Source organism: Oryctolagus cuniculus, chromosome 7 (genome assembly GCF_964237555.1).
Source record: "Oryctolagus cuniculus chromosome 7, mOryCun1.1, whole genome shotgun sequence".
Classification (NCBI taxonomy): domain Eukaryota; kingdom Metazoa; phylum Chordata; class Mammalia; order Lagomorpha; family Leporidae; genus Oryctolagus; species Oryctolagus cuniculus.
In genome coordinates, this window is record NC_091438.1 from 94,699,471 (window position 1) to 94,721,410 (window position 21,940).

Genomic DNA, 21,940 nt, shown 5'->3' on the forward strand with positions numbered 1-21,940 from the left:
AAATGATAAAAGTTGGAGAGGATGTAGGGAAAATGTACCCTGATCGACTGTTGGTAGGAATGTGAATTGGTGCATACTCTGTGGAAGACAGTATGGAGATACATCAGAAATCTGAATATAGACCTATCATGTGACCCAGCCATCCCACTCCTGGGAATTTACCCAAACCAAAATAAATCAGCACATGAAAGAGTTATCTGTACTCCCATGTTCACTGCAGCACAATTCACAATAGTTAAGATATGGAATCAACTCAGATATCCATCAACTGTAAACTGTATAAAGAAATTATGGTGTATATATACACTATGGAGTACTACTCAGCTGTAAAAAAAAAAAAAAAGTGAAATCCTGCCTTGTGCAACAAGATGGATGTAACTGGAAACCATTATACTTTGTGAAATAAGCCAGTCCCCCAAAGACAGATATGTTTTCCCCGAGCTGAGGTAACAGAGTACCTGAAATGTAATGTAAATGTAATGTATTGGAGTGAAATAGACATTTTGAGGTTCAATGATTGTTTATAGCCCTTGTCTCTTCCATTGAGGAACAGTGATTTTTTTTTCTTTTCATACTATTTGTTGAACTCTTTTACTTAGAGTAGGGTTAACTATATGATCATAAGTATACTTAAGTATTCTAAAAATAGATCTTTGTAAAAATTAAGGGTGAGAATGTGGGGGAGGGAGGAAGGGTTGGAGTGTGGGTGTGAGGTGGAGGGAGTGTCACTATATTCTTTAATCTGTATATATATAATCTGTATATATGAAACTTGTATAACTTAAATAAAATTTAAAAAAAGAAGAAAGCATCCTTGAGGAACAGAGAGCTCTTACTTACCTTTAAGTCTCAGAGTGAAAGACAGGATCTGAGACCATTAAATAATGTTAGCTTATCTTATTACACTGTAATTAAATACAATCTGGATATATCTTTTATCATTAAAAATTTTTTTATCATTAAAAATATTTTTATCATTAAAAGTTGTATTAGGTGATCTTTTAGAAGTTATTGGTAAATATTGATTATTTCCAAAACTTACATTAAATGTATATATTTAAAAATATTTCACATTTGTCATATTTAAATATTTGCCATATTTAAAAATGATATTTTCTTAGCCTTCTGTTTTATTTTTTTTACAGCTTTAAGGAAGACCGAATGGATGAAGAGCTAATGGAACCTCTTAAATATGCTGAACAACTTCCTGTAGCTCAGATAATACACCAGGTTTGCTTTCCATTTTATTCTTTTGAAAAAAAACAGGAGTTTTAATCTCTGAAAAGTAATTGCTTTTGTTAGGTTTTTCGGAATCAATGTGCTGTGGCTGAAAGGCATTCCAGGCTGTCTGTCCCTATTTAGACTGCACCTATTACTGTTGAAAGTCTCTTTCAAAGCACAATGGTAAAAGGCTACTTGCTGTGTAATAATAAAATTCTTACTTATATAAAATACAGGGTAAAATCAGAATTATCTTTTGTGTATTACTTAACAACAAAACTTAATTTCAGAAAACTTTCATTTTGAACCATTGTATATAGTATTTGTTAGTGACAAGGAAAAAGAACTGAAAAAGTATCACTTAGTATAATTTTTTGGAGTAGCTAAAAAGAAAAAACAGTCTTACCCTACTTTCTCCACCTCACCCCATTATCAACCCTTGTAAAGTGTAATTCTAAATGTCATATGGGCAATTTGTTCATTTCCAATTATAATGACTCTGTCATTCCTTCTGTATAACTATAATCTTAGAGAAGGCAGTGTTGTAAGTATTTAAGCTTAGACTTTGTACTGTAATTTTGACAACATATAACCTCTGCCCTGCTGGGCCAGAATCTAACAGTTTTAAATGGTCTGTTGACTAGAGTTACAGCCTTTAGACCTAGAAGATTTTTCAGAGCCTTTCAGATGATTGGAAATATTAAAAGTCTTTCCATGTCAGAATCTCTCAGAATTGTTATGAATGTTAATTTTTATTGTCAGTCTTTCCATATGTCATTTTCAATCAAAAGAATGTATTTAACTGATATGGGTCGATTAGAGGAAGAAGTCCTAGTTTGAGCTTATTAAAAGAAATAGAAGCTTTTTTTTAAAAAAATTATTTATTTGAAAGTCTGTTATAGAGAGGGATCTTCCATTGGTTCATTCCCCAAGTGGCCACAAAGGCAGAGCCAAGCTGAAGCCAGGAGCCTTGAGCCAGGGCCCAAGCAGTTGGGCCGCCTTCCGCTACTTTTTCAGGGAGCTGGATTGTAAGTGGAGCAGCCCAGACTTGAACTGGTGCCCATAGCGTCCTTCCTTTTTAAGAGCATGGAAGCAGCTGTCACATTGTGCTCAAAGGAATGAGCTGTAGACAATTGGTAACAGTAAGTTCAGATAGCTACCCCTGTACCCCAGTCTTTCTTTAAAAAAATCTTCAAAGTCTGTATTTTAAAACCATACCCAAAAAGCTTATGGATGTGCCATAAACCCCGAGGTAGAATATGGTTTGCAATGAATAGTCCCCCTCCTGTCTCCCCACCACAGAGCTCACCTTATGAACCAGAGAGGTGCTGGTCACTTTTGGGGGACTCCTGCTTTTCCGACTACTTCTCTACATCTGCCCGTGCTCCTAATGAAAACAACCTGTTCGGTCCTCATCCCTAGCCAGGCTCCTGTCCAGTGGTTCACAAAGTGGACATTGCATCCTCTGCAAAGGCTATCCGTGAAATTTCCCCTTGGCACGACCATTTTGACATCTGAGTTCCTACAGGAGTAGAGTTCACGGCTCCTCTCTCTGTGCCTCATAAAAACAGTTCTTTGACTGAAAGGCCTGGTAGGCGAAGAAATAGAAGCTTTTACTTTAAAATGTTGGCTATGTAGATCTTTTCATCGACATTAAAATTTAGTTTTAAAATTCTGCAAGAAATTACCAAAAGCCGATCAGGAATTTGCTCCTCTGGGAAGCTCATCTGTGCTTGGTAATCAGGTCCAGTTTGTATGTCAGGAATTCCCTAGTGTTGTCAGAGCTTAAATGACCTAAGAGTCTGCAAATGTCACATTTAAAATTCTGTCTTCATGGCTGACTCTTGGCATAAATGAATTAAATAGCAGAGCAGGCAGCAAGTCAATATGTTCTTAACAGTAAGAGTGAGCAATGAAACAGTTTGTGGTTTGTTCAGAATAGGTAAATAGAATCCTCCCAGAACAGTTCTCCTAGAATAAAATCTGAAAGAGTAACCAAGAATTAACCTTTAAGATGGTTGATCAGATGAAATGTCAGTAGTATTTTTATAGTGTGAATGAACCAATAACTACCTGGTTTGTGTAACAGCTGCATTTTGCTATTATCCCTTGTGTGAATTTAAAGATGAAAATTTTTGACTCTGCTGAAAATTTTAGATTGTATTTTTTGCAAGTATAGGATACTGTATTAATTTTAATATTTAAGTTTAAACATAATTACAATTCTGCAGTACTTATTTTATAAAATTTGATATTTAAGAAGTTTTCTATGATATAAGAATTTAATTTATTGAATAAAATTAATTGTTCTCAAAACAAGTTGAAAAGGTCATTGTTAGTACTTTTTGTTATTGCCCTTTTTTGATAGTGCTACAGCTTGGAGACTATTACATTGGCCTGTCCAAGTGGTTTTTAAGAAACATGAGTAATGTTGCCAGAAGTTCACTTATAAGTGAATTATTTGAAAGTGACATTGTCCTTCAGGACTGTCAATTTGTTAAGTCAACAACAGGAGTCACTGTGCACTTACTCCTCATGTAGGATCTTTGTCCTTAGTGTGCTGTACATTGAGATTTAATGCTATAACTAGTACTCAAACAGTATTTTTCACTTTATGTTTCTGTGTGGGAGCAAACTGTTGAAATCTTTACTTAATGTATGCTAAACTGATCTTCTGTATGTAAAGAGAATCGAAAATGAATCTAGATGTGAATGGAAGGGGAGAGGGAGTGGGAAAGGGGAGGGTTGCGGGTGGGCAGGACGTTATGGGGGGGAAGCCATTGTAGTCCATAAGCTATACTTTGGAAATTTATATTCATTAAATAAAAGTTAAAAAAAATAATACTCATGATAATTATGTGCAGCCAATTCCACAAATATTTTTACACTTATAATATATAGAATCATAGCATTTTGCATAACATATCCAACCTCTACCTGTAACTCTGTTTTTAAAAAAAATTGTATTTGTTTGAGAGTTAGAGAGAGACAGACAGACTAACAGACAACCACAGAAGGCTCTCTTTGTTGGATCATTCACCAAATGCTTACAATGATTGGTGCTGGGCCAGCTGAAAGCCAAGAGCCAGAAACCTAATACATGCCTCCTGTATGTGTGGCAGGGACCAAACCACTTGAGTCATCACTCACTCCAAAGGGGCACATTAGCTGGAAGCGCGAGTCAGGAGCAAAGGCAAGACTCAGACCCAGCACTCTGATATGAGATACAGGTGTCCTAAATGCCAGGCCACATGCCTGGCCCCCACCTCTTTTTATGAGAAATAATCTTACATCATACGTTACCTGTGTCATATTTTTTAGAACGTGTCACTGCTCTATGACATAAAGTTATTTACATATCTTATATTTCTTACTTGATAATCCATCTAGACAATCTTGATTTTTTGGTATTTTTTTCAGCATCTTACCTTGTGCCATGTCTGAATGGATGAATATATAACAATACCTTAAAAATCAGAACCACCACCTCTTTCAGCATCGGATGCTAGAGACTCTCAGTGGTAGCACAATTTAAAAGCTGCAGGTGAGATGGAGACTTTTGGAGCAGGAGCAGGGACAGATGAGCATATTGTGAAACAGGAATGAGTCTCAGTCATCTGAGTAATTCATTTCTTGTGTATGAAATTTAAGTTGCTTTTTATAGTCAAAAGCTAGTTAGGATTCTCATTGTTGCCATTTTGTACTGCCAAATTATTTACCTTTTTTTTTTTTCAGTTATCCTAGCAAAATACAATTTATTTAGTTATTTATTTTTATTTATTTATTTTTTGCCAGTCTTTTTTTATTTAATATATGTAAATTTACAAAGTGCAACTTTTGCCTTGTGGCTTTTTCCTCCATAACCTCCCTCCCACCCGCAGCCATCCCATCTCCCACTCCCTCTCCCATCCCACTCTTCATCAAGATTCATTTTCAATTATCTTTATATATAGAAGATCAACTTAGTATATACTAAGCAAAGATTTCAACAGACTGCACCCACAGAACCTCACAAGATATAGAGTACTGTTCGACTAGTAGTTTTACCGTTAATTCTCATAGTAAAACACATTAAGGACAGAGATCCTATGTGGGGAGCATGTGCCCAGTGGCTCCCGTTGTTGATTTAACAATTGACACTCTTATTTATGATGTCAGTAATCACCGGAGGCTCTTGCCATGAGCTGTCAAGGCAATGGAAGCCTCTTGAGTTCACCAACTCTGAACTTACTTAGTCAAGGCCATATCACAGTGGAGGTTCCTTCCTCCCTTCAGAGAAAGGTGCCTCCTTCTTTGATGGCCTGTTCTTTCTGCTGGGGTCTTGTTCACTGAGATCTTTCATTCATTTCATCTCTCCTCTCTCTGTTACTCTGCTTTTCAAATAAATAGATAAAATATATATCTACAAAAAGTTCATGATTTTACTCTTATTGCATATGATACACTAATTTTTTAAATTTTTATAAGGAACTAATACCTGAGCTGTGGCTTAAAAAACACTTGGATTGGGAATCAATATGTATTGTATTTGGTAATTTAATAATGTAGTAGGTATTTAGTATAAAACAATTAAACTTTTATTTCATGTTGTATACATAATAAATTTATGCATGCAAAATAAAGACAGACTAAAAAATCTCAGAGTAACATTTAGGTGTCTGCAAATGAGGAAGAAATTCTTAATGAATAGAAAAACTGGAAGATATATTCCGTTATGTGAAAACAATATTTTACATGATACAAGGTACCATAAAGTTAAGAGGAAAATACTAGAATCAAGGCAAATACATTTACAAAGAATACAATAGTAAATTGGCTACTCTCTATCTATAATATGCAAAAAACTGGAAGTTAAATGCAAACAAAACAACTCTGGGGAAAAAAAAGACAAAAGAGATGCAAAGCAATTTAGGAAAAAATAAAAATGGCCAGTGAATGAAATTAAAGATCCTCAAATGAGTAAGGGAATGTATATTGCAAATTCAATGAAATTATTTAATATTCATCAGACTGACAGTGATTTTTTTTTTCCAAAATGATGCTTTTGAAAGCAGTTTGGCAGTTCTTAAAAAATTTAAACAGTTTCCATATGACCTAATGATTCTAACTTAATTGTATACCAGAGACAAATGGGGACTTGCCTTTCACATAAAAACTTGTAAATGAATAGTCCTTGCAGCATTATTCTTATTAGGCTCAAAGTGGAAACAATGCAAATGTCCATGAACTGATGAATAAGTAAGTAAAATATAGCACATTCATACATTGGAATATTATTCATCAATAAAAAGAAGTGAGGTACAGTTACATGCTGGAACATGGATAAACCTTGATCACACAAATGTATTGTGTGGTATATTTATATGAAATGTCCAGACTAGGGGTAGATTTACTGCTAATGGTACAGAGTTTCCTTTTTTGAAATGATGAATATCTTCTAGACTTAGTGTTGATCATTGGCTAACTCTGTGTGTGAATATTCTTTTTTTCCCATGATATATATTTTCCTTTATTTTTTAAGGAATACAGATTTCCTAAGTACAACTTTAGGAATATAGTTATTCTTGTTAACATATCAGCCCTCCCATCCACACTCCCACCCCTCCTTCTCCTCCCTCTCCCCTTGCCAGTCCCATTCTCCATTAAATTTTATTTTCAATTAACTTAGTATACAGATGACCAGATCTATACTAAGTAAAGATTACAACAATTTGCACACACATACACACTCAAAACTGTTTGAGAACTGTTTTGAGAACAGTTAACTCTCAGTACAACTCATTGAGGACAGAGCTCCTGCATGGGGAGTTAATGCACAGTGACTCTTGTTGTTAATTTAACAATTAACACTCTTATATCTGACATCAGTGACCACCCAAGGCTATTGAAATGAGCTGTGTAGGCCACAAACTCTATCAGTATTTGGACAAGGTGATAAGCAAAGTAGAAGTTCTGTCCTCCCTTTAGAGAAAAGTACATCCTTCTTTTATGGCCATTTATTTCCATTGGGGTCTCATAGAGATCCTTCATGTAGAACATTTTTTGCCACAGTGTCTTGGCTTTCTATGCCCGAAATGCTCTCATGGGCCTTTCAACCGGACCAGGAATTTCTCAAGGGCTGAGTCTGAGGTCAGAGTGTTACTTAAAGTATAATGTAATTCTATAAGTTTGCTGTGTGTCCTGCTTCCCATGTTGGAAATTCTCTCCTTTTTAATTCTATCTATTATTATTGCTGTGTACTTGATCCTATTTATATGATCTCTTTAACACCTAATCCTATCTATATGTTCACTTGAATACTTAGTATGGTCACTTTAACAATTAAGAGGCCTTTTTACCACCAATTTTATTGGGATTTGGAGTCCCATGACTAGTTTTAAACTGTACCCTTAGAATTAAGTCCATAGGAATGTATGCAGAACCATACAGCTTTGCAGTTACAAACTTCCTCCTCCCTATCTTATTCCTACTTTTTTTTTTTGCTGGGATCTATTTTCAATAGACTTTATACATGTATGATTAACTGTGTGTTAAGAGTTCAACAAATAGTATGAAGAAAAAATGATTAACAAAAAGAAAATGAAACTCTTCCTCGACAGTCAATACAAGTACAGTTTTAATGTTAATGTCTATTTTGTCTTAATATTACGATGGCTACACCAGTTCTTTTTTGGTTCCTTTTTTTTTTTTTTAAGATTTATTGACTTTACTTGAAAGTCAGAGTTACACACAGAGAGAAGGAAAGTCAGAGAGAGAGAAAAAGAGAGGTCTTCCATCTGCTGGTTCACTCCGCAGTTGGCTGCAATGGCTGGAGCTGTGCTGATCCAAAGCCAGGTGCCAGGAGCTTCTTCCGGTTCTCCCATGTGGGTGCAGGGGCCCAAGGTCTTGGTCCATCTTTGCTTTCCCAAGCCATAGCAGAGAGCTGGATAGGAAGAGAAGCAGCCAGGACTTGAACCGGCGCACATATGGGATGCTGGCACTGTGGGTGTTGGATTAACCGCTATGCCACAGTGCCAGCTCCTTTTTTGGTTTCTCTTTGCATGAGATATTTTTCCATTTTTTCACTTTTAGTCTGTGTGCATCTTTCTTGGTGAGATGTATTTCTTGCAGTCAGCAAATAGATGATTTTTGTTTTTTAATCCATTCAGCCATTCTGTGTCTTTTCTCTGGAGAATTGAGACCATTTACATTCAATTGACTGTTGAGAGGTAATGACTTTGCCCTGCCATTTTTCCAAAAATGTTCCTATTTTTTACTTTCAATTTCCTTTGAACTTTTACTAAGAGATTTTCTTCCTTTACCTTCTTTTGTAGTGATATCTATGTTTCTATATTTTTGTGTGCTGCACAACCTTAAGCATCTTTTGTAGGGCTGGAGGGGTAGTGACAAATTCTTTAAATTTTGTTTGTTTTGGAAGGTCTTTATTTTATCTTCCTTCATAATTGAGAGTGTTGCAGGGTATAATATTCTGTGGTGACAGTTTTTTCTCTTAAGATTTGGAGTATATCTTGCCTTTTTCTCCCAGGTTGTAGGGTTTCTGACTTGAAGTCCTCCGTGAGTCTAATTGGATCCACTGAAAGTAATCTGGCATTTCTCTTGTGAACATTTTAGAATCTTCTTTTTATGTTTTACTATGGTGAGTTTGATTACAATGTGTCATGGCATAGATCTTTTCTGGTCATGTCTATTAGGAGTACCATGTGCTTCTTTTTTTTTTTTTTTTTTTTTTTTTTTGACAGGCAGAGTGGACAGTGAGAGAGAGAGACAGAGAGAAAGGTCTTCCTTTGCCGTTGGTTCACCCTCCAATGGCCGCCGCGGCCGGCGCACTGCGCTGATCCGATGGCAGGAGCCAGGAGCCAGGTGCTTTTCCTTGGTCTCCCATGGGGTGCAGGGCCCAAGCACCTGGGCCATCCTCCACTGCACTCCCTGGCCACAGCAGAGGGCTGGCCTGGAAGAGGGGCAACCGGGACAGAATCCGGCGCCCCGACCGGGACTAGAACCCGGTGTGCCGGCGCCGCTAGGCGGAGGATTAGCCTAGTGAGCCGCGGCGCCGGCCCATGTGCTTCTTGTACTTAAATGTTCCTTTCTTTCTCCTACCTAGGGAGTTTTTCTGTTATTATTCACTAAAAAGGCCTTTTAATTCTTTCTTTCCACGCGTTCAGGAACTCCTAGAACTGATATGTTAGTTCGTTTTATAGTCCTATAGATTCCCAGCAGTGTTTTAGATTTCTTTTCTTTCTTTCTTTCTTTCTTTTTTTTTTTTTTTTTTTTTTTTTTTTTTTTTTTTTTTGGCAGGCAGAGTTAGTGAGAGAGAGAGAAAGGTCTTCCTTCTATTAGTTCACTCCCCAAATGGCTGCTATGGCCAGTACGCTGCACTGATCTGAAGCCAGGAGCCAGGTGCTTCCTCCTGGTCTCCCATGCGGGTGCAGGGCCCAAGCACTTGGGGCCATTCTCCACTGCCCTCCCGGGCCACAGCAGAGAGATGGACTGGAAGAGGAGCAACCAGGACAGAACTGGTGCCCTGACCCGGACTAGAACCCGGAGTGCCAGCGCCGCAGGCAGAGGATTAGCCTAGTAAGCCTTGACGCTGGCCATCGAGCACTTCTTACCAGTGTCACGGGCACCTCTTTAGTCCATACCACATTCCCTATCTGTGTCTCTTTGCATTCTGTACATCTTGTTAACAGAGGCTTTCCATTATAATAATAAGTCTCTCTTGAGAGCAAGGGTTGCGCAGGTTTGTTGCAGCCTCCTAAAAAGTATTTGAGATTTCCTAATCTTGGGATTCCTTGCCTGTTAGCTAACACCTGTGCATAGCATCTACCTGGATCTCCCACTGCAGTTGCCTCTGTGAGACTTGGGGGATAAAGTGAACTGGTCACACATGAAGCTCATGCTGATGCAATAAAGTCCTTTGTCTTTGACAGGAGTCTTATGCCAGTCAACTAGCTAGTTTGGTAACTTGGAAATGTGGCATACTTCGGCCCCTTCAGAGTTTTAGACAATAACTAATGCGACCTAACATCTAACTAATATAATAAACCTACTAGAAAAAGCAGAGAGAAAACATGGAGGGGACAGTATATTAAACAAAGATTAGAAGAAATATTTTTCAGAATTCCATAGTTCATTAAATGCTCAGCACAATGAGTAGCAAGTGTATCCCATAATAAGGATCAATCTTTGAAATTTTACATCAGTAAAAAAATAAATATTCCAGAATGAAAAGAAGGGTACAATAACAACAAAAAGAGTCAGAATATCCTCAGAGTTTCCCATAGAGCACTTGAAACAGGGAAGCTATCTCCAAAATATGTGAAAAAGTAATTTACTGCTTAAGAACCTATGTGTTTCCAAATCATCTTTCACGTATCACGATATTCCAAGTCTCAATAAATACTTTTTTCTTTTGTGTTTATCTCTACTCAAGAAATCACTGAATATTTGATTCTTTGAAGGAAAGAATAAAACAAAAAACCCGAAATGATACCCAGGGCATAAGAAATTGTTCACACAAGTGAGATTGCTGGTGAAATTCTCAGATTGATGGTAAAGGGGAGAAAACTTGGGGTGACAGCTGTGTAGAAGTTTAAAGAGTCAAGAGTTTAAGTTGGAGCAGGACAATAGAGGACTCGAAAATGGGCACATGGGATCAGTAGTATGATGCTAACTTGTCCAATGTGTTCGACCATAATAAGACAAGTTTTTGATTTAAGAGATTTACTTGTTGTACAAGATTGCTTTAGCTATTTGAGGCCTCCTGTGCCTCCATATGAATTCCACCATAATTTTTTCCAGATCTGAGAAGAATGTCTTTGGTATTTTGATTGGAATTGCATTGAATCTATAAATTGCTTTTGGGAGAATGGACATTTTGATGATGTTGATTCTTCCAATCCATGAGCATGGAAGATTTTTCCATTTTTTGGTATCCTCTTCTATTTCTTTCTTTAAGATTTTGTAATTCTCATCGTAGAGATGAGGTATTTGATTGTTTTTGTAGCTATTGTGAATGGCATTGATCTTAGCAGTTCTTTCTCAGCCATGGCATTGCCTGTGTATAGAAAGGCTGTTGATTTTTGTGCATTGATTTTATATCCTGCTACTTTGCCAAACTCTTCTATGAATTCCAATAGTCTCTTAGTAGAGTTCTTCGGATCCCCTAAATAAAGAATCCTATCATCTGCAAAGAGGGATAGTTTGAGTTCTTCCTTCCCAATTTGTATCACTTTAATTTCTTTTTCTTGCCTAAAGGCTCTGGCTAAAACTTCCAGTTCTATATTGAATAGCAGTGGTGAGAGTGGGCATCCCTGTCTGGTACCAGATCTCAGTGGAAATGCTTCCAACTTTTCCCCATTCAATAGGATGTTGGCCGTGGGTATTTCATAAATTGCCTTGATTGTATTGAGGAATGTTCCTTCTATACCCAATTTGCTTAGAGTTTTCATCATGAAAGGGTGTTGTATTTTATTGAATGCTTTCTCGGCATCTATTGAGATAATCATATGGTTTTTCTTCTGCAGTCTGTTAATGTGGTGTATCACATTGATTGTTTTGTGAACATTGAACCATCCCTGCATACCAGGGATAAATCCCACTTGGTCTGGGTGGATGATCTTTCTGATGTGTTGTTGCATTCTATTGGCCAGAATTTTATTGAGGAGTTTTGTGTCTGTGTTCATCAGGGAAATTGGTCTGTAATTCTCTTTCAGTGCTGCATCTTTCTCTGGCTTAGGGATTAAGGTGATGCTGGCTTCATAGAAAGAATTTGAGAGGATTCCTTCTTTTTCGATTGTTCTGAATAGTTTGAGAAGAGTTGGAGTTAGTTCTTCTTTAAATGTCTGGTAGAATTCAGCAATGACTCCATCCGGTCCTGGGCTTTTCTTTGTTGGGAGGGTTCTTATTACTGATTCAATTTCTTTCTCAGTTATTGTTCTGTTTAGAATTTCTATGTCTTCATGGTTCAATTTAGGTAGGTTGTATGTGTCCAGGAATCTATCCATTTCTGATAGATTTCCCTGTTTGCTGGCATACAACTCTATCTTTTTCTTTTTCTTTTTCTTTTTTTTTTTTTTTTTTTTTGACAGGCAGAGTGGATAGTGAGAGAGAGAGAGAGACAGAGAGAAAGGTCTACCTCTTGCCGTTGCTTCACCCTCCAATGGCCGCCGCTGCCAGCGCGCTGCTGCCGGCGCACCGCGCTGATCCGATGGCAGGAGCCAGGTACTTCTCCTGGTCTCCCATGGGGTGCAGGGCCCAAGGACTTGGGCCATCCTCCACTGCACTCCCTGGCCACAGCAGAGAGCTGGCCTGGAAGAGGGGCAACCGGGACAGAATCTGGTGCCCCGACCGGGACTAGAACCCGGTGTGCCGGCGCCGCAAGGTGGAGGATTAGCCTAGTGAGCCGCGGTGCCGGCCACAACTCTTCATAGTAATTTTTGATGACTCTCTTTATTTTTGTGGTGTCTGTTATTACGTTTCCTTTTTCAGCTCTGATTTTATTGATTTGGGTCTTTTCTTTTTTTAGTTAGTTGGGCCAGTGGTGTGTCAATTTTGTTTATTTTTTCAAAAAACCAGCTCTTCGTTTGGCTGATCTTTTGTAATTTTTTTTTATTCAATCCTGTTGATTTCTTCTCTAATTTTAATTATTTTTCTTCTCCTACTAGTTTTGGGTCTGGTTTGCTGCAGTTTTTCTAGATCCTTGAGATGCATTGAAAGCTCATTTGTTTGGTGCCTTTCCAGTTTCTTGATGTAGGCAGCTATTGCTGTAAACTTTACTCTTAACACTGTTTTTGTTGTATCCCATAAGTTTTGATTTGTTGTATTGTTATCTGTAAATATTTCCAAGTACACTATTATGTATCTATCATCTATTTTTCTAGTATATGTCATATACCTGAAAGCAATCTATACAGGATTTAAGAATAACAATAAAATATGGTTGTACTATGTCTCACTAAACAATAAAAAAAGAGATTTAGTTGTAACTACATGGAGTAATATTAAACCAACAGAATAAACTGTTAACTAGAGTAATAGGATAGTACAGGAAAATAGTATCAGTATATTTTATGAGTCAGTTCAAACAATAGTTACATAGTTGTAATAATGAAATGATAATTGTTGAAAAATTTTCAACCTAAGGATGAGTTTACTACAGTAGTCTATGAAAGTATCAGAGGTTTGGTGTGGCTCAGTAAATACAGAGTTTAAACCTCCCAGTAGTCTCTCTGTTCTTGGTCCTCATAATTATTAATCCTTTTGTGAAATTAAATTGATCTTTACTTTTTAGCCCATTCCTATATTAAGCAAGCATATATGGCAAGAGTTAAAAAAGCTTGAATAGAGATATTTTGGTAGTTCCTTACTTGAGGTTTAAAATGTGTGAGAGATTGCCGTCGCTGTGGCTCAACAGGCTAATCCTCCGCCTAGTGGTGCCGGCACACCGGGTTCTAGTCCAGGTCGGGGCGCTGGGTTCTGTCCCGGTTGCCCCTCTTCCAGGCCAGCTCTCTGCTGTGGCCAGGGAGTGCAGTGGAGGATGGTCCAAGTGCTTGACCCTGCACCCCATGGGAGACCAGGAGAAGCACCTGGCTCTTGCCTTCAGTTCAGCGCGGTGTGCCGGCCGCAGCGCGCTGGCTGCAGCGGCCATTGGAGGGTGAACCAATGGCAAAGGAAGACCTTTCTCTCTGTCTCTCTCTCTCTCACTGTCTACTCTGCCTGTCAAAAAAATAAAATAAAAATAAAAATAAATAAAATAAAAATTAAAATGTGTGAGAGATTAAATTCTGGAACTCAACATCATGAAGTAAGTTTTATCTTCATCATTAATTTAGCCCTTCCAGTAAGACAAAAGCTCTGTGTAAACAAAACCATAAACTTATGTATGTTTTATATGTTTAGAAAAACTTATTCAAATGGCTATTTTTGCTTTGAAATAAGAATATTATCTATTGTCTTTCTTTGTATGTTCTTAACCATATTCCAGGCCTTTTCTAGATCTCCCTATTTGAATTAACAGACTTCTTACATATCCTTTTTTGGTGACATTAGTAGATTGCAAGATTTCTGTTTTAATGCATCACTGCAAACCGTATGTGTGTGCAGTGGTATAGTATAATCTTACTGTTGTCTTATATTTGACAAGCTGCACAGCCATTACAGATTTAGTTTCTTGGAAAGAAGACTGGAGTGAACTTGTAGGCCCCCACTTAAAACCTAGATTATCTTGCACAATCTGGTTTCATCTGTTGTTACACCTTTTTAGTCCTAAATATTTTTTTTTTCTACTATAACCAGTTCATTTAGTATCCTGGTGTGCCCATTGTCTTTCTTTGGGGACATTATTGGCATTTGCTAGGGCAGTTTTATTGTGTAGGCCCGCTGTGTGCATTGCAGGGTGTTTGGCATCTCTGATCTTTAAAAACACTGATTGCCAGTAGCATTCCTCAGTCAGTGTGATACCAAAAAATGCCCTCACCTCTTCCGAACTCTCGTGCTTCCTGTGGAGGGCAGTGCCACCTCCCATTGAGGTGCAGGTAATTATTTACCATGTCTGTTATGGAACCATAGTATGCTGTAGGAAATTATTAGCTATGACTGCCTGTACAAACTTTTATTTATATAATCCAGCCTCTTAACCTTAGAAGTGTGATCTTTCAAAATGTCTATAATTGAGAATCTCTTCTCACTTTTTGACTTTTTGAATGTTGCCTTTGACTCTGCAGTTCTAGCTCCTGTCATTATAAGGCATGGATTGGGGGTACATTTTGAGTTCTCCTGTCCTTGTTTATGATTACTCTTCTTCATTTTATTCTTCTATAACTATTTTGGCATTTTAATGTTTTTCAATTTGAGTAATGCCTACCCTATTATAGATAAACTTTACTAAAGGTTGACTGAAATGTCTATCAAATAGAAAGTCCTCTGATACCTTCTTTTGAAAAATGTAGTTATTGAATTATCGATATCTGGAAACTCATCAAAAGAGTGCTCAATCTATATCACTCTCTCTGCCTGGGGACTGACTAACTTATATTGCTTTAAAATCTTATGGAGTTTTCCCTAACCATAGAAACTTTAAGTGTAATGAAAAATAAAATACCGTTCCTTTGTTTTCATTGAGATTGTATGGCCAGTAATGAAAATTAAACTACTTGAAGGCTTGAGCTATTCTTTTAATTCAATTAGGATATGTTTTTAAATTAATATAAAGTAACCTTTCATTTTATAACTTATGACAGTCACTTCTAAAAATGCCACTTCTCAGAGAATAAATGGAACTATAAAGCTGTTTGATAATAGTGATCAAAATTTCAATAATGGTATTTCATCAGCTTTATCTAAGTTGGAAAGTTTTTGATCCATCCATAAATTTGTCATCATACTACTTTATTATATATTGAATTCCTATATTAGAAATGAAAATCTGAGCCTCATTAGTCATTAGTATTCATAAATAAAAGCAGATACTTGTTTCCATGAAATTTGTGAAAATTTAGAAAATGAGAATAGCTGGTGCAGCATGGAGATGGGCATGCTTACCATCCCTCTTTTTCCCCTCCCTCTGTTTTCTCCTCCCCCCATCATTTTCTCTCGCTCCCTCTCTCTCACAATATTCATATATTACTGGATTTTAATTCCCATTTATTCTCTCCCTTAACTCTCTCTTTATCTGCTTCATTTCATTTTGTTATGCAGCTGCAAAACTTCTTATTTCACAATTGGTAATCATCATCATCAGAAAATAACTGGTACGTCTTTGTAGTACTACCTTATAATTTTTGTTTTATAAATTAAAAACTATTCTGAAATAAAATTTAAAAAAGAAAATAACTGGTGTAATTGAAGTTATTCCCATTTTCCACATGAATAAATGTATGGGGTTCAGAATAGTTTAACTAATTTACCTAAGATTTTCCATTTTGTAAGTAGCAAAGCCAGAAATTAAATAAATTTCAAAGTTGATCTTCCTAAGTACTAGGCCATACTTTCTCCTTATGGACATTTAAAATTTCTTAGAAAGGAATTTTGACCACATAAATTTGATAAATGAAATTTCAATAAGTCTAATTTACAGTCTGGCTATTTGAAGCCTTATTTTGGAAGAACTGTATATTCACAGACTTAGTTCAATTTTTTTTTTATAAGGTGACTATTCCTCTCTATAATTCTATTTCTGATTTCCTTCTCCACTATAACTGCATTTGGCTCCCCGCTATGAAGTGAAGACAAGTAGAGATCTGTAGGAATGTGGATATAAAAATGATAGGGAAAGTGCTAAAGGTTGGCTTTGCTTATTTAAAACTTTACCTGCAGGTTATTCACTATATATTTTAAAAATTATTCATGTATTTATTTGAAAGGCAGAGTTATAGAGAGAGAGAGAAAGGAAGAGACAGACAGAGAGAGAGAGATCTATCCACTGGTTCACTCCCCAAATGGCCACAACGACTGGAGCTGGGCAGTCCAAATCCAGGAGCTTCTTCTGGTCTCCCACATGGGTGGAGGGGCCCAAGTACTCGGGCTGCTGTCTTCTGAGCTGCTTTCCCAGTCACATTAGCAGGGAGCTAGATAGGTAGTGGAGCAGCCAAGACGTGAACCGGAGCCCATATGGGATGCCAGTGCTTCAGGCAGCAACTGGCCACAGTGCTGGCCCCAGATTACTCACTTTAAAAAAGAGTAATTTTTACCTTGTGACCTTCTATTTTGAGGGTTTATATTTAGTTATGATTCGTTAAGGTTAAATAGGCTGTGGTGAACTATCTAGAAAATCTAGCCACCATTTATAGCTTGAATTTCAAGCACATTTTTTCTGGGAAGGGTGTTGTGGTATAGTGGGTTAAGCTGCTGCTTGGTATGTCCACATCCCATGTTGGAGTTCCTGGGATCAAGTCCTAACCTCCACTTCTGATCTAGCTTCCTGCTAATGCACCTGGGATACAGCAGAAAATAGTTCAAGTACTTTGTTCCTGCTGCCCACTTGAGAGACCTGGATATAGTTTGAACTTCTGGCTTTGGCTTGGCAAGTCTCCCCGTTGTGGGTAGTTGGGGACTGAACTAATATGCGGAAGATATCTCTCTCTCTCTCTCTGATTTTCAAATAAATAAATAAATAAATCTTTTAAAAAAGAACATTATGGGGCCGGCGCCATGGCTCACTTGGTTAATCCTCCGCCTGCGGTGCCAGCATCCAATATGGGCGCTGGGTTCTAGTCTTGGTTGCTCCTCTTCCAGTCCAGCTCTCTACTGTGGCCCTGGAGGGCAGTGGAGGATGGCCCAAGTGCTTAGGCCCCTGCACCCACATGGGAGACCAGGAGGAAGCACCTGGCTCCTGGCTTTGGATCGGTGGAGTGTGCCGGCCGTAGCAGCCATCTGAGGGGTGAAGCAATGGAAGGAAGACCTTTCTCTCTGTCTCTCTCATGGTCTAACTCTGCCCGTCAAATATAAATAAATAAAAAAGAACATTATTACTGATTCCATAAAACTGATAGCAAAGACAGTGTTTAGAATATAACTCATTCACTTGTTGAAGATTGCCTCCACTATTTTTTTTATCTGCTCCCCTCTACTATGAGCAACCTATTAGATGATGGAATGTCCACAGTTGGAAGAAAACTGAATGTCAAGGAACCCTGATGATCACTTGTGTGACTGGACCTTGAATACTTGAGAATTAGCTATACACAACTTAAACAACCAGTAATTGGAAACAGCTTGATAAGTACATCTTTCTTTCACAAGTCAAAGGGACTTAAAATTTGTCATATTTAGAAAGCAAACATCCCTAATGAATATGATATTTGATTCCTTCATACTGCTTTGAATATGAAGATATTTGGTAATTAACTTTATTCCCTTTGTATTACAATTTCATCATCTTAATTACCAAGACAGAAGGCTTTCAGAAAAGCTTTTGATGCTTTTTCACAGAGTGTATTATAATTTTTTCCTTTAAAATATTTTTATAAATAGTAAAAAGTTGTTAAGATATGTTTTTAAGTGGCTCTTCATTGTTTGAAACAATATGATAGAATCATATGGCAGTTCTAAATTGAGTTTTGGTCTTTAACTAGCAATCAGGGAAATGCAAATCAAAACCACAATGAGGTTTCACTTCACCCCGGTGAGAATGGCTCACATTCAGAAATCTACCAACAACAGATGCTGGTGAGGATGTGGGGAAAAAGAGACACTAACCCACTGTTGGTGGGAATGCAAACTGGTAAAGCCACTATGGAAGTCTGTCTGGAGATTCCTCACAAACCTGAATATAACCCTAGCATTCAACCCAGCCATCCCACTCCTTGGAATTTATCCAAAGGAAATGAAATTGGGGGAAAAAAAAAACAAAAACAAAAACAAAAACGGTTTGCACCTTAATGTTTATTGCAGCTCAATTCACAATAGCTAAGACCTGGAATCAACCTAAATGCTCATCAGCAGTAGACTGGATAAAGAAATTATGGGATATGTACTCTATAGAATACTATACAGCAGTCAAAAACAATGAAATCCAGTCATTTGAAACAAAATGGAGGAACCTGGAAAACATTATGCTGAGTGAAATAAGCCAGTCCCAAAGGGACAAATATCATGTATTCTCCCTGATGAGCGACAACTAACCGAGCACCAAAAAGGAAACCTGTTGAAGTAAAATGGACACTATGAGAAACAATGACTTGATCAGCCCTTGTCCTGACTGTCGAGGAAAAGGTTACTATGAAAATGGACCAGCGCCGCGGCTCAATAGGCTAATCCTCCACCTAGTGGCGCCGGCCCACTGGGTTCTAGCCGGATTCTGTCCCGGTTGCCCCTCTTCCAGGCCAGCTCTCTGCTGTGGCCAGGGAGTGCAGTGGAGGATGGCCCAAGTCCTTGGGCCCTGCACCCCATGGGAGACCAGGAGAAGCACCTGGCTCCTGCCTTCGGATCAGCACAATGTGCCGGCCGCAGCGCGCTGGCCGCGGCGGCCATTGGAGGGTGAACCAATGGCAAAAGGAAGACCTTTCTCTCTGTCTCTCTCTCTCACTGTCCACTCTGCCTGTAAAAAAAGAAAAAAAAAAATGAGAGAGAGAAATGAAAATGAATCTCAATGTGAATGGAAAGGGAGAAGGAACGAGAAAGTGGAGGGTTGCGGGTGGGAGGGAAGTTATGGTGCGGGAAGCCATTGTAATCCATAAGCTGTACTTTGGGAATTTATATTCATTAAATAAAAGTTTTAAAAAAATAAATAAAATGTATAATCACAACCAACCACATTTGATGACAAAGATCACCTTACATTTTAAAAATAAAGCACAAATATTAGGTAGTGTGAATGTATTTTACATGAAAACCTTCCTACTATTAAAATATATTTAATATGTAGAGCCGGCGCCGTGGCTCACTGGGCTGGTCCTCTGCCTTGCGGCGCCGGCGCACCGGGTTCTGGTCCCGGTCAGGGCGCCAGATTCTGTCCCGGTTGCCCCTCTTCCGGGCCGGCTCTCTGCTGTGGCCGGGGAGTGCAGTGGAGGATGGCCCAAGTCCTTGGGCCCTGCACCCCATGGGAGACCAGGAGAAGCACCTGGCTCCTGCCTTCGGATCAGCACAATGTGCTGGCCGCAGCGCGCTGGCCGCGGCGGCCATTGGAGGGTGAACCAATGGCAAAAGGAAGACCTTTCTCTCTGTCTCTCTCTCTCACTGTCCACTCTGCTTGTCAATATATATATATATATATTTAATATGTTAAAAAATTCCTTGTAATTTTGCAAATGTGCCAAATATGAAGGTGTTTTATTTTTCTTTTTTTTTTTTTTTTGGACAGGCAGAGTGGATAGTGAGAGAGAGAGACAGAGAGAAAGGTCTTCCTTTGCCGTTGGTTCACCCTCCAATGGCCGCCGCGGCCGGCGCGCTGCGGCCGGCGCACCGCGCTGATCCGATGGCAGGAGCCAGGAGCCAGGTGCTTTTCCTGGTCTCCCATGGGGTGCAGGGCCCAAGCACCTGGGCCATCCTCCACTGTACTCCCTGGCCACAGCAGAGGGCTGGCCTGGAAGAGGGGCAACCGGGACAGAATCCGGCGCCCCGACCGGGACTAGAACCCGGTGTGCCGGCGCCGCTAGGCGGAGGATTAGCCTAGTGAGCCGCGGCGCCGGCCCGGTGTTTTATTTTTCTATATTCAATTATAGCAAAATGTGTCACATAGCTTCCAATATTTTTGTTTCCTCAATATATTTGTCTCAAGGATGGAGTATAACCCATAATATTAATGACATGAGTGTGCTTTAGTGGAGGATTGATGATTTTTAAATAAAAGTTAACTTTCTGAGGGTTGAAATAAATGGTAGTGGAGGTAGTGATGTACACTTTTCTAGAGCCAGGAAAGAGAAAAGTGATGTTAGTTCTCTAGCTATGTATTTGCACCAACTTCTAAGGAGGGGGAACTACAAGGGAGAAAAAAAAAAAAAAGACATTGCATAGTGAAGAAGGCAGAACCAAATTACTCATACCTAATGTGTCCTGTTAACATTATTTATAGTGCAGTAGGTAACATCTTATTTTTAAAATATAGACAGAAGAAACAGTGAGTAAGATGCACTGTTGCTCTTATCAATTGACTGATTTTTATATAACCATTTTAATAAACTTGACATCAGTCAAACTCAGAGATCTACCACAATTTTAGAAGTACTAGTGGAGGTGCTAGCATTTGGTCTAATGGTTAGGATGCTGCTTGAAATGTCCACATCCTGTATTGGAGTGTCTAGGTTCAAATCCTGGCTCCACCCCCAATTCTGGCTTTCTGCTATTGTACACCCTGGAAGGCAGCAGATGAAGGGTCATGAAGTTGGGTCACTGCCACGCGTGCAGGAAACCTGGATTACATTCCCAGGTCCCTGTCTTTGGCCAAGCTTAATTCTGGCCATTGCAAGCATTTGGGGAGTGAATTAATGGATGAGAGCTCTCTTTGTCTCTATCTGCCTTTTCAATTAAAAAAAAATAAGTACCAGTGGAAAAAGAAGTAGTTTAAGCCCTGGGGCATCTCTTCATATAGAGATGAAGAAACTGTTTCGAAATACATATAATAAAATACAGGTCCCTTCAGGATCATGCTGTATACTTGGGAGTAGTTACATACTTATTTGTAGCAGATCGAAATTGTGTAACTGGGAGTTACTTAATCTGTCATCTGAATTGACCTGAAGTCACCTTAATGTGTTTCCTGATAAGAGTTGAGATTATCGTTTACTTTGAAGCTGATCTATTCATGTCAGAGAAGCTATATTTTATATTAGAGGAATCAATATCTTTAGTTACAGATTTAACATGCAAGATTAATTTTCATTCATTGTACCAATCATAATTGATAAATAACTGTATATTATTATTTCAATTGTCTCACATTATAATATCTGATAATTTTTAAATAAGCACAAGTTTTTCTTTTAAAATATTTTATTTTCTCCAATCTGCATTCAGTGGTATTCATCAGTATCTAATCTAATCAGTGTATTTTTAAAGTTTGTGTCTTTTTTATTCACCAGTTCTATATCCAGGTTTATTAATACTAAGTAAAAACAGAATAATGTCCATGTTACCTAGTTTTGATTAATTAAGGTTTTTCAAAAAAATTAAGGGTTTTCCTCAAGAAAACATAAGATACACATTAACAAATGAGGAATGAAGTGTTGTCATTTAATTTTAGTTATTTACTAGAATATGACATTTTATCTGGTTTATTCTGGAAAAA

At 38.2% G+C, this 21,940-nt stretch overlaps 1 protein-coding gene across 6 annotated transcripts in view; it reads left to right on the forward strand.

Moving 5' to 3' along the window:
* PIGK (phosphatidylinositol glycan anchor biosynthesis class K) overlaps nt 1-21,940 on the forward strand; it is a 184,559-nt gene that overhangs the window by 98,255 nt on the left and 64,364 nt on the right. For all 6 annotated transcript variants that reach the window (XR_011390649.1, XR_011390650.1, XM_051856345.2 and 3 more), the window contains exon 10: nt 1,146-1,230. Coding sequence is in view for 4 of the 6 variants with exons in the window: in XM_051856345.2 (XP_051712305.1) it covers nt 1,146-1,230 (85 nt within the window). In the remaining 2 variants the exon portion in view is untranslated. The remainder of the gene's footprint in view (nt 1-1,145; nt 1,231-21,940) is intronic.